The sequence below is a fragment of the Molothrus aeneus genome, chromosome 4 (genome assembly GCF_037042795.1).
Source record: "Molothrus aeneus isolate 106 chromosome 4, BPBGC_Maene_1.0, whole genome shotgun sequence".
In the NCBI taxonomy this organism is placed as follows: Eukaryota; Metazoa; Chordata; class Aves; order Passeriformes; family Icteridae; genus Molothrus; species Molothrus aeneus.
In genome coordinates this window covers 71,381,478-71,395,824 of record NC_089649.1, presented here as the reverse complement: position 1 = coordinate 71,395,824, position 14,347 = coordinate 71,381,478, and the positions used below count along the sequence as shown (strand labels likewise).

The 14,347-nt window shown below is 46.9% G+C and overlaps 1 protein-coding gene across 4 annotated transcripts in view; it reads left to right on the top strand.

Annotated features, from left to right (window-relative positions):
• SLC4A11 (solute carrier family 4 member 11) overlaps positions 1 to 14,347 on the top strand; it is a 94,044-nt gene that overhangs the window by 16,823 nt on the left and 62,874 nt on the right. For all 4 annotated transcript variants that reach the window (XM_066548797.1, XM_066548798.1, XM_066548800.1 and 1 more), the window contains exon 3: positions 8,043 to 8,186. In XM_066548797.1, the coding sequence (XP_066404894.1) occupies positions 8,043 to 8,186 (144 nt within the window). The remainder of the gene's footprint in view (positions 1 to 8,042; positions 8,187 to 14,347) is intronic.

Genomic DNA, 14,347 nt, shown 5'->3' with positions numbered 1-14,347 from the left:
CTCATTGTCTCTTGTGAGCATCCTGCACCCTCCTCGTGGAGGTGGAGCTCTAAAAGCACTGGAATTACCTGCAAGCGATCAAATTCTGCCCAAATTGTGATGAGGTTTTTAACTGAGCCAAGAACTTTCCCTGATAAGACACAAACCCAGAAGTTTTCTGGTTCCTCTTGCAAAATCTGAGGGAAGGAATCCCAGTGCAGTGATGGGGATATCTGAATTGTTGCATTGTTTTAAAGCTGGCTCAACAGATCCTGCAGCATAAATTAATTTTTTTTTCTGGTCTTCCAGAGCAAATCCCTCACTGCTTGGTCTCCTCTGACTTATTAATTGGTTTTGCTGGCACAATAAATCACAGTTGTGTTGAAGGGCCCCAAGGCCCCAGTCTGGCTTGGGATGTTTGGATATATTTTATCTGCTTGTTTTTGTTTTTCAGTTTGCAGTTCAGCTTGGTATGTGTTCTGGGGGAGTTTTCTTTCTTTTTTCTTCTTTTTTTATTTTTTAAAAATATATTTGACTTTATCTGTCTTGGAATTGTTTTCTTAAGAAGGAGATTAATTTAAATGTTTTTGTGAAACAAGTCCTTTCACAATGGTTTTTTTCCCATGAGATGCCCAGTTTGCCAGCAGGAGATGAACTGCTTCTACCTGTGGGAGAACACCAGGAGATGGCTCACAGGTCTCTCACACATTTTTATTTCTGGAATTATCAGGAGGCCTTTAATAAAATACTAAAAGGAGCAGGAACATCCCTGATTTCTGAGGGTTCTGCTGCAGCACTGAAACTCCACATGCTCCTGTGTTCTGTAAAAACAAAACAAAAAACCCCCACAACACTCCACTGAATTACTTGGATTATTCACAACATTTCCTAGAAATCTGGCTGCAAAATACAATACTGGAATTAATTCAAAAGTGCCCGGGTGTTGTTTGTTTTGGGTTTTTTTTTTTTTTTGTTTTGTTTTGGAGGTTTGTTTTTTTTTTTGCAGCAGCAACAGATCAGCTCTTGGAGCTCTGTTATGAATTATCACTGAAGTGACAGGGGAAGTTTGATGTTTTCATCTGGCCCTTCATGACAAAAGGCTGGAGTAGGGTTGGGAAGATGCAGCTGAGGTTATGGTCAGCCAATGGTGCAGGGATGTGGGAGAGCTCTGCTCTTGGTGACTCACCTGCTCTGCACTTTCTACCTCTGGTTTGGATTTCTTTTTTTTTTTTTTTTGCTTTTCCAAGAGGAGCTTGTGGTTTAATCTGTGCCCTTGAGCTCAGGTAATGGATTGACATCATCCTAGCAGGTGGGCATTGCTGCAGAAAATCTGTATTTTATAGAGAGTGCTGGAGAGCCAAAAAGCTTCACCCCACACTTCCCTGGCTCTTAAGGTACCTGTGGAAGGTCTGGCATTGGGGGACACTTCTCTAAATCCCATCTACATGAAGATCTGCCTGTGCCAACCCCAATTATTTGGCTTAAACCTAGAGTGATTTAGTTGAGACCCTAAAAACCATCTCTTCCACCCCTGCCATGGGCAGGGACACCTTCCCCTTGACCAGGGTGCTCCAAGCTCTGTCCAGACACTTCCAGGGATGAGGCAACCACAACTTCTCTGTGAATCTTAATAAAGGAGTTTTTCTAACCAAGGTATTCAAGATAAGCTCTGGGTCCTCCTCTGGTTGATGAATTTTTTGCAGCAAACCCTCAGCAGTCCAACCATGAGGTCTGGGGACACCCCCAGCCCCTCAGTGGGCTCCTGGGCTGGCACAGTGTCCCTGTGGCTGCCAGGGGTAAAGAAATCTCCTGTGAGCCTTGCCAGGGACTCTCTCAGCCAGAGAAAAAGCTTAAAATCCTAGCAAGCATCCAGATTTATTTAATCATTGTGCCTCACAGTTTTAGCAGGGTGGGAGACAGCTTTGGGTGCTGCTGGCTGGCTGCAGCCTTGGAGTTGTTCTTGTCTGTGAAATGCAATAATTTGTTAGGAAGGAAGAGGTTTTTTATGACTTTTATCATGCAAAACAAAGCCCAAACTTTGCAGTTTAGCCTCAGCAGGGATGTGTGAAATTTCGGTGTGCATTTACCTAAAACATGTGGTTACAGCAATGTAATTGCTCTCATTTTATCTGGAAAAAAAAAGAGAAGTATTTTAGGAAGTGGGTGATTATGCTGGAATCAGCCTATGAGATGTGCCCACAAACTTGCTTTGGTTCATGTGGGAGTAGGGTGCTGTTCAAACCCTTTTTTTTCTGGAATTCTCTGGAGATGGAGAACTGATAACACTTGCACAAAGTTCTTCCAGATCTCTCCTGAATCCTCCAGTTGCTCTCGCCCTGCCTGAGTTAACTGACTGGAAGGTTACCTAACCTATGGAGGCACCAGGAATCTGTGTTTTCTGTGCAGAGTGGAAAGGTCAGCTTGGAGGTGGATGCTCCATTATTAATTGAGTTTCCTTTTGCACCCAAAGTTGGGGATTTGGGTGTTTTCCAAGTGGTGCAGTGAATTGGAGCCTTCAGGGAGCAAAGCAAACCCTCTGAGAGCTCAGGTTAATTACAGCTTCATGCCTTTCTTGAAAATCAGTGTCTGTTCCTGGCTAGAGCAAGTTAAAAATCCACAAGGAAAAAAATTAGGTGAAGATGACTTTTTTTTAACTTAATGCCACCATTATCAAGTGAGGTTTTAGGCTTAAATCTCTCTTGAGATCCTTAATACTCTGTTACAGCCAGGCACTGGGGTGCTCAAAAGAACCAGGCTGGATTTTAGGGTAATGCCCATGTCCAGCTGATGCTCCTTTACCTTTAAAAGCTATTGAATATACATTATTATCATTGATTCCTTTGACCTTCTGTACTTGACCTGTAATTCCTCTGAGAAAATGGATGCAATGGATGCAAAATGCCAAAACAATTTGCTGCCTTCTGTGCCTAAAAACTCACTTGAGGAATCTGAAATGGCTTTTAAGGTGACAAGCTGATAGTGTTGGATTGCCAATCATAGCTCAGAAAGCCTCCTTTAATGTAGTTTGAGGTTCCTGGCTTTCTGGGGAGAGTTTTTTGGAGGGGTGAAGAGGAGGAGATAGATGCAATTCCATGATTTTGGAAGCCTGGGCTTGGATTTGACAGAGGGAATAGGCATTGCTGTAGATGAGAGCAGTTTTCCAGGCTTGGAGAAGAGATTGCCTTGGAAATTGAGGGTAAAAATCAGTTGCTTCCAGAAAACTGCTCTGAGTTAGTGGCTTGTGCCTGCAGATGTTGGTTAAAGCTCCACAAGTGGCTTTGTCACCTGAGAGGTTGTGCAGGGGTTGTGGCTGGAATAATTCCCATCACCTGGGGTGTGAGAGGATGTTTTTAGTAATAAAGCTGCTTTTCTCCCAGGAAATTGAGTTTGATTAAGGTTTTTGGCTTTCCTGGAGAAGCCTGCAGCCCTTGGGCTGCGAGTGCTGCTCCCACTTCAGCTTTTCCAGGGAATTGATCTGACGTGGCTGAGGCTGAGCTTCCTGCTCAGCTGATTTTATTGCCCCAGGTGCAGCTGCCAGGTGCCACCAGAGCAGCAGTGGGACACTCAGTGCCACCACTGATGGCAGCAGCTGCAGTCACTGCTGCTCCCTGCAGAGCCCTGGGCGCTAAAACTCAGCTCCAAAGCAAAATAGCTGCAGGGCAGGCACCTTGTCAGAGCTGTGAGAGGGCTGAGAGCAGCAGGAGCTGGGAGATGGAGCTGAGAATGTAAGGAAAGAGAAAAGGCAGGGGATGGAGTAATGGAATCCTGGAATGGTTTGGGTTGGAAGGGACCTTAAAGATCATCCATCACCCTCTTGCCATGGGCAGGAACAGCTTCCATCAGACCAGGTTGCTCCAAGCCCCATCCAGCCTGATCTTGGGTGGATTTTGATATATCAGAACACAGCAGGTCTGGGATGAACTACAGAGGAAGGGCTGATGCTTTGGAGGGGAATCACCAGAGAAATGCTAATTACTCATTTTTTCTTCCCAGCACCTGCATAAAATTGAGTTTATTTTCTAGTTATTCTGGTTTATTTTCATGTTGCATAGTATGGGCTGAGGGAGACCCTTTAAGTAAAGGAGGCTTTAAGGTGAAAGCATCTGCTGCTCCTGGCTGCAGAGGGTGAGGAGGGGGTTTTGCTCCTGCAGCACTGAAGGATGCTGCTTGCTCTCCTTGCTCTCGTGCACTTCCCAGGTTTTTCCATTTCTTTGCCATGAGATGAGTCCTGCAGGGTGGACTGAGGGGATTATCCTGACCACAGTGTGTTCTTCATGGTGTAGGAGGGCTGCACTGGTCTGAGCCAGCTTTAACTGTATTGCAGCTCCTCCTCAGCCAAACCTCTCTTTCCTCTCTTTCTCTTTCCTCTCTTTCTCCTTCCTCTCTCTCTCTTTCCTCTCTCTTTTCTGTCTCTCTTTTCTGTCTCTCTTTTCTGTCTCTCTTTTCTGTCTCTCTTTTCTGTCTCTCTTTTCTGTCTCTCTTTTCTGTCTCTCTTTTCTGTCTCTCTTTTCTGTCTCTCTTTTCTGTCTCTCTTTTCTGTCTCTCTTTTCTGTCTCTCTTTTCTGTCTCTCTTTTCTGTCTCTCTTTTCCCTCTCCGTGTTCTCTCTCCGTGTTCTCTCTCCGTGTTCTCTCTCCGTGTTCTCTCTCCGTGTTCTCTCTCCGTGTTCTCTCTCCGTGTTCTCTCTCCTTTCTCTCTCCCTCCTTTCTCTCTCCCTCCTTTCTCTCTCCCTCCTTTCTCTCTCCCTCCTTTCTCTCTCCCTCCTTTCTCTCTCCCTCCTTTCTCTCTCCCTCCTTTCTCTCTCCCTCCTTTCTCTCTCCCTCCTTTCTCTCTCTCTCCCCGTTCTCTCTCTCTCCCCGTTCTCTCTCTCTCCCCGTTCTCTCTCTCTCCCCGTTCTCTCTCTCTCCCCGTTCTCTCTCTCTCCCCGTTCTCTCTCTCTCCCCGTTCTCTCTCTCTCCCCGTTCTCTCTCTCTCCCCGTTCTCTCTCTCTCCCCGTTCTCTCTCTCTCCTTTCTCTCTCTCCTCTCTCTCTTCTCTCTCTCTCTTCTTTCTCTTTTCTCTTCTCTCTCTCCCTTCCCCCTATCTTTCCCCTCTCAGACCATATTTTGGGCTGGAGTGGCACTTTCTGTGCTCAGAGCTCTGACTGGCCCTTTCACAGAGCTCCTGGCACTTGAGCAAACGCTGTCTTCATCTGAAGGTGCCAACTTGCAGTGACAAAGATGGAGACAGCACCAATTTGGAGATCTTGAACTCTCCCCCAGGAAATCTGATGCCAATAAAAAGGTGTTTAACTCTGTCCTCTGTCTCTGAAGCAACTGCTCCTGACAGAGCCTGTGAAGCGTTTCTGGGACTTCCATGTGGAAACTTGGTTGGTAACTGCACAAATTCTGCAACAGCAACATCAGATCCTGCTCTGAACTTCTGCAAAACACCCATCAGACTTCCAGAGGAGCTGAACAGCTTCTGCTGTCGCTTGTGGCATCTGCTGCCCTTCAAGCAGCGGGGGTGGCACTCAGTGAGCGTCAGGGAATGAGGGGGAAGCAGCTGCCAGGGCTGGAGGCAGGGCTGCAGCTCGGAGGGAAGGTGCATCTGCCACCACAGAGCCTGTGTCACCTCGAGGTCACCCTGCATTTGACAGGCGTGAATTGCTCATGGTTTCCAGCTCCTGGCAGATGAAATAGGCAGAAGGATTCCAAACAGGAGTGGTCTGAGCCTGGAGGTGGTTCAGTGGCAGAGCAGACACCTGTCTGGGAGTGCAGTTCCTGCCCAGCCCAGGTTGGGGATTATTTGCAGGCCGAGTGTTTTGTCCCTGCCTTGCCCAAGGGACACGAGGCTCGGCTGCCTTTTGTTCTGCTCTTTCCTCCCCTAAAGAGGGAGGAACAGAGGATGCTTCCCTTGCCAGAGTCCTGGCTGACCTCTGCCCAACCCTCTGATCCTACTCCACCCTTGCCCTTCTTCCAGCTCCTGGGCTGCTTCTGTCCTGTCTCCAGCCCTCTCTGGTTTCCACCACTGCCACCCTCTTATCAAACCACTTTCAGTGGCTGGGGAGGGGAATAAATCATTTTCCCTGCTTGGCTTTTCCCTGTTTACCCATCTCATTCCTTGAGGACAGGGAGGAAAAGGTCAGCCATGTTCTCAGAGCTGGGTGCTCAAGCCATCCTTATGTGTCTCCCATCTGACCCAGTGAGTGGGAAGGCTGGAGATGAAGCTCAGAACTTCACTGAGGCTGCAATTCTGGATGTGCTTGAGGTGGGAAAAGCCTTCCCCAGGCTGATTTTTTTCTCCTCTGCAGGTGGTTGAGGTGGAAAGAGCCTTCCCCAGGCTGATTTTTTCCTTTGCAGGGCTGCCCAAACTCTGCTGACACTGAGGGGAATGTCAGCACTGTCGGTGCTCAGCTTTGAGGAGAGATTATGGTGTCCATCATGCATTTTGGAGGAACCAAACCCCAACTTTGGGACTTAGTTTGGGGATTGAGATGCTTGTGTGGGACTTTGTAGTACTGCTGATGGCAGCAGGCACCTTGTCTGGCTGTTGTCCATCCCTGCCACATCTGCCAGCAGAGATTCCATAGCTGATGGTGCCCTCAGCATTCAGGTGTTTCCTGTACTTTCCTCACTTCACTTTTTTCTGTCTGGACAAGTTTCCATCATGCAGGGCTGCAAACACCCTAAGCTCTGCCAGCAGCAGAGGATGATATCCTCAGTGGGCTTTGCTGGATGGGGACAGCAGCACCCTGGATGCTTTTTGAAGCCTTCAGAACACTTGTGACAGGGCTTATTCACATTAATTCCTGTCAGGCTCTAAGGTGAAAGAGGCAGAGATCAGGAGGGCGGTTAATCTGAGGGGCTTTATCCACCAGGGTTTCCCACACCTTTGATAAGCATTTTAGAAGTCATCTGGAGGCTTGAAGCCCCTGCAGCCCCTTTGCACCCTCTGAGCCCTCTGGGGGGATGCTGAGCTCCATCAGCTCGTGGCAGGAAATGCTGCAGCCCCTGTCCTGTGTCACTGAGTTCCTGTTTGTGGCCTCACTCCTCAGGGTTTGTGTTTTGTGGTGGAGAACTGTTGGCTCGATCCCTCAGAGGCAGCATGTGCTGCTTTCAGCTGCTGCCTCCACATTTGCTTATACGAGGCTTTAAAAAAAGCCATCAATATTTTAGTTTCCATTCAAGCCTCTGCCTTGAAGCTCCCCCTTTTCATTTCACTGTAGTGCCTAGAGCCAGCTAATGAAATATCTCCCTCCTGCTTCAAATTAGGCATAAAAGACTTGTAAGAAGATGAGGAGAAGCTGCTGAATAATCCTGGTAATGTAAAAATCGACATTCTATAATGTCCCTAATTCTCCTAATTAAACATGATACATGAGTGTGCTACAAGAGTCCTCCAGCTGCTTCCTAATGAGATGTTGCAGGGACCACTTTGCTGTTGGATGAGGCTGGGTTAAACTCTAATTAAAGCCTTGCAAAAGGCTAAGGAGTTGTGTGGTGTAATTAAGAAACTTGTCTTGCATTCTCAGTGCTGCCACCCCCAGTGACCTGCTCCTCTGCCCTCCTCTGCCCCGTGGGGAACTCTGGGTCTCTCTGTCCATATCAGGTATCACCTTGGAAACTTCTTGTATTTATTTTTTTTTTAATTTTTCCACCTGTAGTTTCAAATCGCCGCATCACAAAGCAGTGGCGCGGCCTTGGCTCGGTCGAGGTGTTTGGTTCGGGGTGGGCTGGGGCACAACTCTTACTTTTGGTGGCGTTTTTATGCAGCATTTTCATCCTCTGGTGGCTTTTACCTGAAGGGGAGCAAGATGTTGTGGCTGAGCCTTGCTGCCCACACCGTTGACATGAGGAAAAAGCCGCTGAGGCGACCCCAGAACATGCTGGGCGCCATTCCTTGAACGCCGTGGGCCTCGCAGGGCCTCAGAGCGGCGCCTCACAAGGCCCCGGCGATGGCTGAGAGCTCCTCAGCCCTGGACTCGGACACGGATACCACAGACACCTCCTCACTGCCAACAACAACAACCACAACAACGGGCCCTGAGAGCCTGCCCTCTTATGGCACCCCCATCTCGTTGTCAGGGTACCTCAAGTGCGACACGGACGATGCGAAGGAGGAGGCGGCGAGCGAGGAGCTCTTCGACGGCGTCAACTCCACCATCGTGTCTGCGGACAGCATCCGCTTCTTCGTCAACGTCAACCTCGAGGGCGCTCCCAGCGCCACCGGTGAGTGGCCCCAAAGAAACAGGGGTGGCAAAGGGGGGTTGGTCCTGCTGGTGGGATTTCACGGGACCACAACGGGTTGGGTTGGAAGGGATCTTAAATGTTATTTCTTTAAGGGGAGGGAGAGCTTCCGCTAGGCCAGGTTGCTCCAGGCCCTGTCCAACCCATCCTTGAATCTTTGCTTCAGGCACAGTGATTTAATATCCTCAGTACTGATAAATGATGAGGGAGGAAAATAGCCAAGCCCTTCACAAAAACTTCTGTCATTTTGTTTCATTTCATACACAATTTTTAACTTTTTTCTTTTGCACAAAATCCCGTTGGCTTAATTTCCCATAAAATCCAGTGCTGATGCTTAGTAAATCTTTTGAAAAGTAAAGCTGGAAGAGGAAGGGAATACAGATTTAAACTGAGATCCCACATAGTGCTAAGCCAGGTCTGAGAAACAGAGGTTTTAGGAGAAGACAGAAATCAAGTCAAATACAGCTAAAGAGGTTTTTTTGTGGCTGGTAGCTGTGACAATCTTTCTTAGCTGTAGTGACCATTTTATTTTGCTAGAAAATGTTTTCCATTTTAGTAAGATAAGTAGTTCTGAATTAGATAAAACCTTCTTTAGTCCCTGGAAGTGTTCAAGGCCAGGTTGGATGGGGCTTGGAGCAACCTGGTCTGGTGGAAGGTGTCCCTGCCCACAGATGGGGGGTGGAACTGGGTTATCTTTAAGGTCCTTTCCCACCCAGTTTGTGAAATTTGGATTTTGTGGGATGTGCCTGGGAAAACACAGCTCTGGGACACAGAGCAGCCTGGATTTGTCCCAGCAGCTGGAGCCTGCCTATGTGGGCTATTTTAGGGGTTAAATGCACAGGCTCTGGGTTATTCTTGGTGTCACAGTGTCAGAGAGTCCTTTAAGTTTGTTAAAAGGTATTTTTACATGCAAATCCCAATTGATCTGCAGTGAGCAGTTACTGGGAATGGCGATGCACACTAGGCACAGCCTGGACCCCTGTTTGACTATCTTGGAGTCTTGCTTTTTGACTCTGAGCAATGACTTGAACTTAGGAATAATATCCAGCAATTTCCAAGCCTGCAATTTTACAAATGCCATCTTAATTGAAAGATTTAAGAGAGCTGTGCTCTGCTATGACAGTCAGGACTCAATGCCGTGGGGTGCATTGTTTGGGGATGAGGAATGCAAGTGCTGTGGATTCTTCTGCATCTGAAGAAGTTCACTTTCCTTGTGTGTCCTTCTGGGCTTTTTGTGTTTTCCCTTCCATTCAAAACAGGACAAAAAAGGCTTCCTTATTTCCCTGAAGCACTGCTGTTTGTGCTGGTGCTATTAGTTGTATCCTTTTTTTTTTTTTTTTCCAGCTGAGATGATCAGAATTTTTAAGGAAAATGTATTTCTGGTGTGCTGGGGTCCTGTTTCAAATGGAAGGCTGGAGATTTTAAAAATGAGTTTCAGACAGAGCAAAAGCCCAAACTTTCAATGAGGGCATATGTGAAAAAAGAGATTTTTTTTTTCCTTATTACAACATCAAAGTTATCCAGGTAGCCAAAATCCAACTTTTTCACTGTTATGCAAAGCATTCATCAGAGTCCAGGTGTAGGAGTCATCTGGGCTATCAGTTCCTTTACAGAGATGGTTTTACTGGAGTTTCTTCCAGGCTGGATTTTATACACATCTGTGGCTGCCCAGGGCACAGCTGATCCTCCTGGAGGGGTGGCTGAGATGAACCCCTTAAAATCCTCCAAGAAAAATACCCTGAACTTCTGAAAAAAATACCCAATTCCCAAACTGAAGTTAATTTATGCCAGAACCAAGGTGTGTCTGGGAGGGAATTGTTCCCTGCACAGAAATTCCCTTCCGTCACAGCCACTCTTTGGAAGCTTTAGGAGGTTTGTTTTTATACTCAGGTTTTGATTTCCTAGAGCAAAGCTGGAGCTGAACCTTTGCATGGTTTGTCCAAGCTGGAAAGGAGGGGGAAATAAAAGTAGGATTTCCCCAGGCAATGCCAGAGGCCCCAAACGCCTCATTTCCTACCCCTGGGGAGCTGGTGCACCAGAATCCTACAAAATCCTCTGTTGCTCTGAAAACACAGAGGAGAACCAGCATGGAAATGGAATCTTTGCATCCTCATCTAATTTTCCTGTGTTCTCCAAGCTGGGTGAAATGTTTGAGTCAAAATGGGCTCTCTTGGCTGAATGTGGTGCCCAAACTCTCTCCTGCTGGAGAACTTTTTTAGGTTAGCTGCTGTGAGGTTGCTGCCCACCTTAATAAAGAGCTAAAAGATCCAAAATTCCCATTTAGGGAGGGGATGAGTTGGAACCCTGGGATGCAGGTGCTGGCAGGCAGTGAAGGTGGAATTACAGATGCAGTGACAGCTCTGCCTCATCCTGTTGAGCTTTTCCTCTCTGTGTGATGTGTGTGCAGCTCTCCATGAGCATAATTGGATGCTCTCCACTGCAATTCTGTTTTTAAAAGATCACTGTGTGGGATTAAGCTTTGAGCCAACAAAACACAGCACGACCAATAAAACTCCAACAAATGACCACTGACATAAAATACTGGCCTTTGTGCACAGGTGTGTGTAAAACAGGATGGCTTGAAGAAATCTGGGGTTCAAGGTATGGTCTGTCTTATTTTTAATTAATACTGGCTGCCTTTTTGCAGGGAGTACTGAGCCCAAAGCAGTGCAGATGCTTGAGCACTAAAATGCTGCTCAGTGGTGACATTTGGGTCATTTCTCCTGGGTGTTTTAGTGCTTCCTTGTGTAAACTGATGGAAGGTTTTGCTAATTCTCTTCTGCTTTTCATCCTTGTAACTTGGATTTTGGTGGTAACATTTGTTTTCAGCAAATGTTCGTAGCTCTAACAGGAAGGTGGGTGTTTATCTGAAGCTGGAGGCTTTTGGACCTGGGATCTGTATTTTTGGGGGAATATCAGGGTGGTTTTTAGGCTGAGGCTTTTTCTGAAGTCACAATAAACGTTTGCAAGTAAAATCACAGAATTGTTTGGGTGGGAAGTGACCTTTAAAGGTCATCTAGTCCAACCCCCCTGCAGTAAGCAGGAATGTTTTCCACTACACCAGTTTGCTCCAAGCCCCATCCAACCTGGCCTTGAACACTTCCAGGGATCCACAGCTTCTCTGGGCAACTGGGCCTCACCACCCTCATTGTAAAGTAATTTCTTTTTCAAGTCTAATCTAAATGTTCTCTCTATCAGTGGGAAACCATTTCCCCGTTGTCCTGGCACTCCAGGCTTTTGTCCAGGAAAGCTTTATCTGCAGCACACCTGGAATTAAATCCCTGCAAATAAATACAGCAGTTTGGTTTAGCTGGGCCTTAAGTTTATTGGACAGGTCATGCAAGTGAGTCTTGGGAATATGTGGGGGCACATCCTTGCCATCAGTCACAGTGTTCTTATCTCCTTGGCAGCTCCCTTAAATCAGCCAGGCTTATATTTTCATCATTTGAATCTTGGGTTTTTCTTTCAGTTTCAGGTTTTAAAACAATCATTTGGATCTTGTTCTTGTATTTTGGGCTTTTAAAACAGTTCTTTGGATGTTGTTTTTGTAGTTTGAGGCTCTGAAACAATTCAACCTCTCCTTACATTGCAGGAGTTTTTGCACAATATTTCCTTAAATTTAGGCACAGTTTCTCAAGGATTTGTGGAGCTGTAGCTGCTGAACTTTTCCCACTTGCAGCTGATGCTCAGACTGGAGATTTTAGAGCGTTTTGGGGAGAACAAGCCAAACTCCTACCAGCAGAGAGAAGCCAATTGGAAAGCAGGATGTGGCTCTGCCGGGGTGTGGGGGGGAAGCAGCGGAACACCAATTACGCTTCAGGAGAAATTAAAGGCCGTTCCACCCTGCTCAAACTGATCATTCCTAGATACAGAGAATCAACAGTTTCCTGTGCTCCAGAGGCGCACACGTGCACGCCCGCTGCCACAAAACACGGCATCCAAAGCCTGGCCCAGCCCCTGCCCAAATGACTTTTTTTTTTCTTCAAGGGGACGAGGAGAAAAGCTGGATGCTGGCGCCAAGGATATTCCAGAGAGAGTAAGGTCCAGAGACAAGTGGTCTGGGCTTGAATGGGTATCACTCTGCACACAATAGTCACATTTCCTCACATTAATACCAAGGTCCTTTTTATGTCTCGAGGCACAATGCTGACCCACGCGTTCCATCTGATAACTCCTGTTTTAGCAGTTTGATGTCAGAGTGGGATGTTGGGCTCCTGAGGCTTCCTACCCTCTAATGGAAAGTGGATATAGCGATTGTGTGCCGGGGAGGGGACGGCCTCCCTCCGAATTTCCTGACCAGGGTGTTTTCAAAGAGCTGCTTAGGAAGCTGAGGGAGGTGTGGGGGGAGCACGGGTGCTTCTGCACGGAGGCAGCAGCCTCCCTTCTCTGTGCTTCACCTTGGTGCTTTGGAGCAGCTAAAATCCCCCCTGTGGGATTTAAAGTGCATGGAAAAAAATGCACATTTTCCCCCTGCTCCAATAGAATCCACCACAGGTGGGTTTCTTCGCTAAATATTCGGCTTTTATAGCACACGTGTGTGACAAGTGACACCTTGCCCCTAATCAGTCTTTGTGATGTCCCCTCTCTTTCCCAGTTGCCCACACAGGAGTGTGAGGGATGGTTCTTCCCCTGTTTTGCTGTTTTTGCTGCTCCAGAATCCTTTTTCCCACCTGCCTTTGACCTAGGGATCTGTGGGATGAACCCAGCAGAGTTCGGGCTCTTTTCCTCATCACCTGTTGTGGCAATGTGGGATAATGAAAGCACAGTTATTTATCTAACAATATTTGACCAAAATTATTCAAATCTGATGGTGATTAGTCCAGGCTCAGGACAGCAAAGCAAAGAATCCCTCTGAGATCCTGTTTGTGCAATCCTTCACTGCCTGTGGTGTGTTAGAGGGGTCACCACTGCTCCTGACAAACTCCTGTCACCCCATGTGGTGATGGGGTTTTATTTAAATATTTTTAAGGCAGATTTGAAAAGCAGAACAGTTTTTTTCTGCTCATGGTGTGGTTCGACACAAGTGGCTGAGTCTTAGATTTTATCCCTGATAAAAAACAAAGATAAAATAGATTTTTTTTTAAATAATAAGCCCTCAAAACTTTAAATGCTTCCATTCACACCAGGTCCTTGGTATTTTTCAGGGAAAAACATGGAAGTGCTAATATAGTATTCTGCTCTATTTTACTGTGCTTATATATATTTACTGTGAAGATGCACCAGGGAGTGTTTGTAGATGTAAAGAAATGTGCACAGCCAGAAAGCTCTTTTTCTCTAATTTCCACTCCTTTTATCGCAAAATAAAATACTCTCTTAAGATGCTGCAGGCATCCAGTGGTGGCTTTGCTCCAAGGGCTTTTGGATCTTCTCAGGTGTTAAGGGCAGCACTGGGGACCTGGATGAGGAAAAGGATGGAAAGGGATCCTGGGTGAAAGGAGATCTCTTAAGACAAAAGGTGAAATACCTTAAACTTTGGTATTTGACTTTCAGGGGTTTGTTTTCAGGCTTGAATGGCAGATGTTGTTACCTAAGCAGGGGGTGGAAGGGATGCAAGGAGGGGATTTTGTTTCTCTGGGTTGCTCTCAGGGATATTATCAGAGCAGCTGTGATGAAACCGAGCAAATAAACTTCCAAGCATTAAATCTCATTTGTGTTGAAGTTGGATGGGGCCTGTTTGGAGAATAAAAGGAGAGACAGAGTGTGCCACAAGGTCTGATGGTTACAATTCCTCAGTGTTGTCACAACTGAGCTCCCTGGGAGTCGCTCGTGGGGTTCCCAGTAACGCTCCGTGCCTGTGTGCACGCATCCCAGAACGTCGGGATGCGCGTGGCGCCTTGATCTGCCTGCCAGGGGATGTCGGGGATGCGTTGCTGACTTTTTGGCTTTTCCCCTGGGCAGGACCTGGAGCAGAGCCCAACAGATAAGCTCAGCCACCCCTGGCAGCTCTCCCTCAGACACACAATAATGCCCCTTGCTCGCTCGCTTGCCTAAAATAGGCTTTTGCTGCCTGCTCTGTCCGGCAAGGAGGACCACAAAAATAGACGTGAAAATTTCACGTGGTCTCAAACTCCTCGTGGAGTTTCATTGTGACATTCAGGTATGAAGTCTCAAATTACTTAGATTTTCAAGTTACTGCTCTTGGC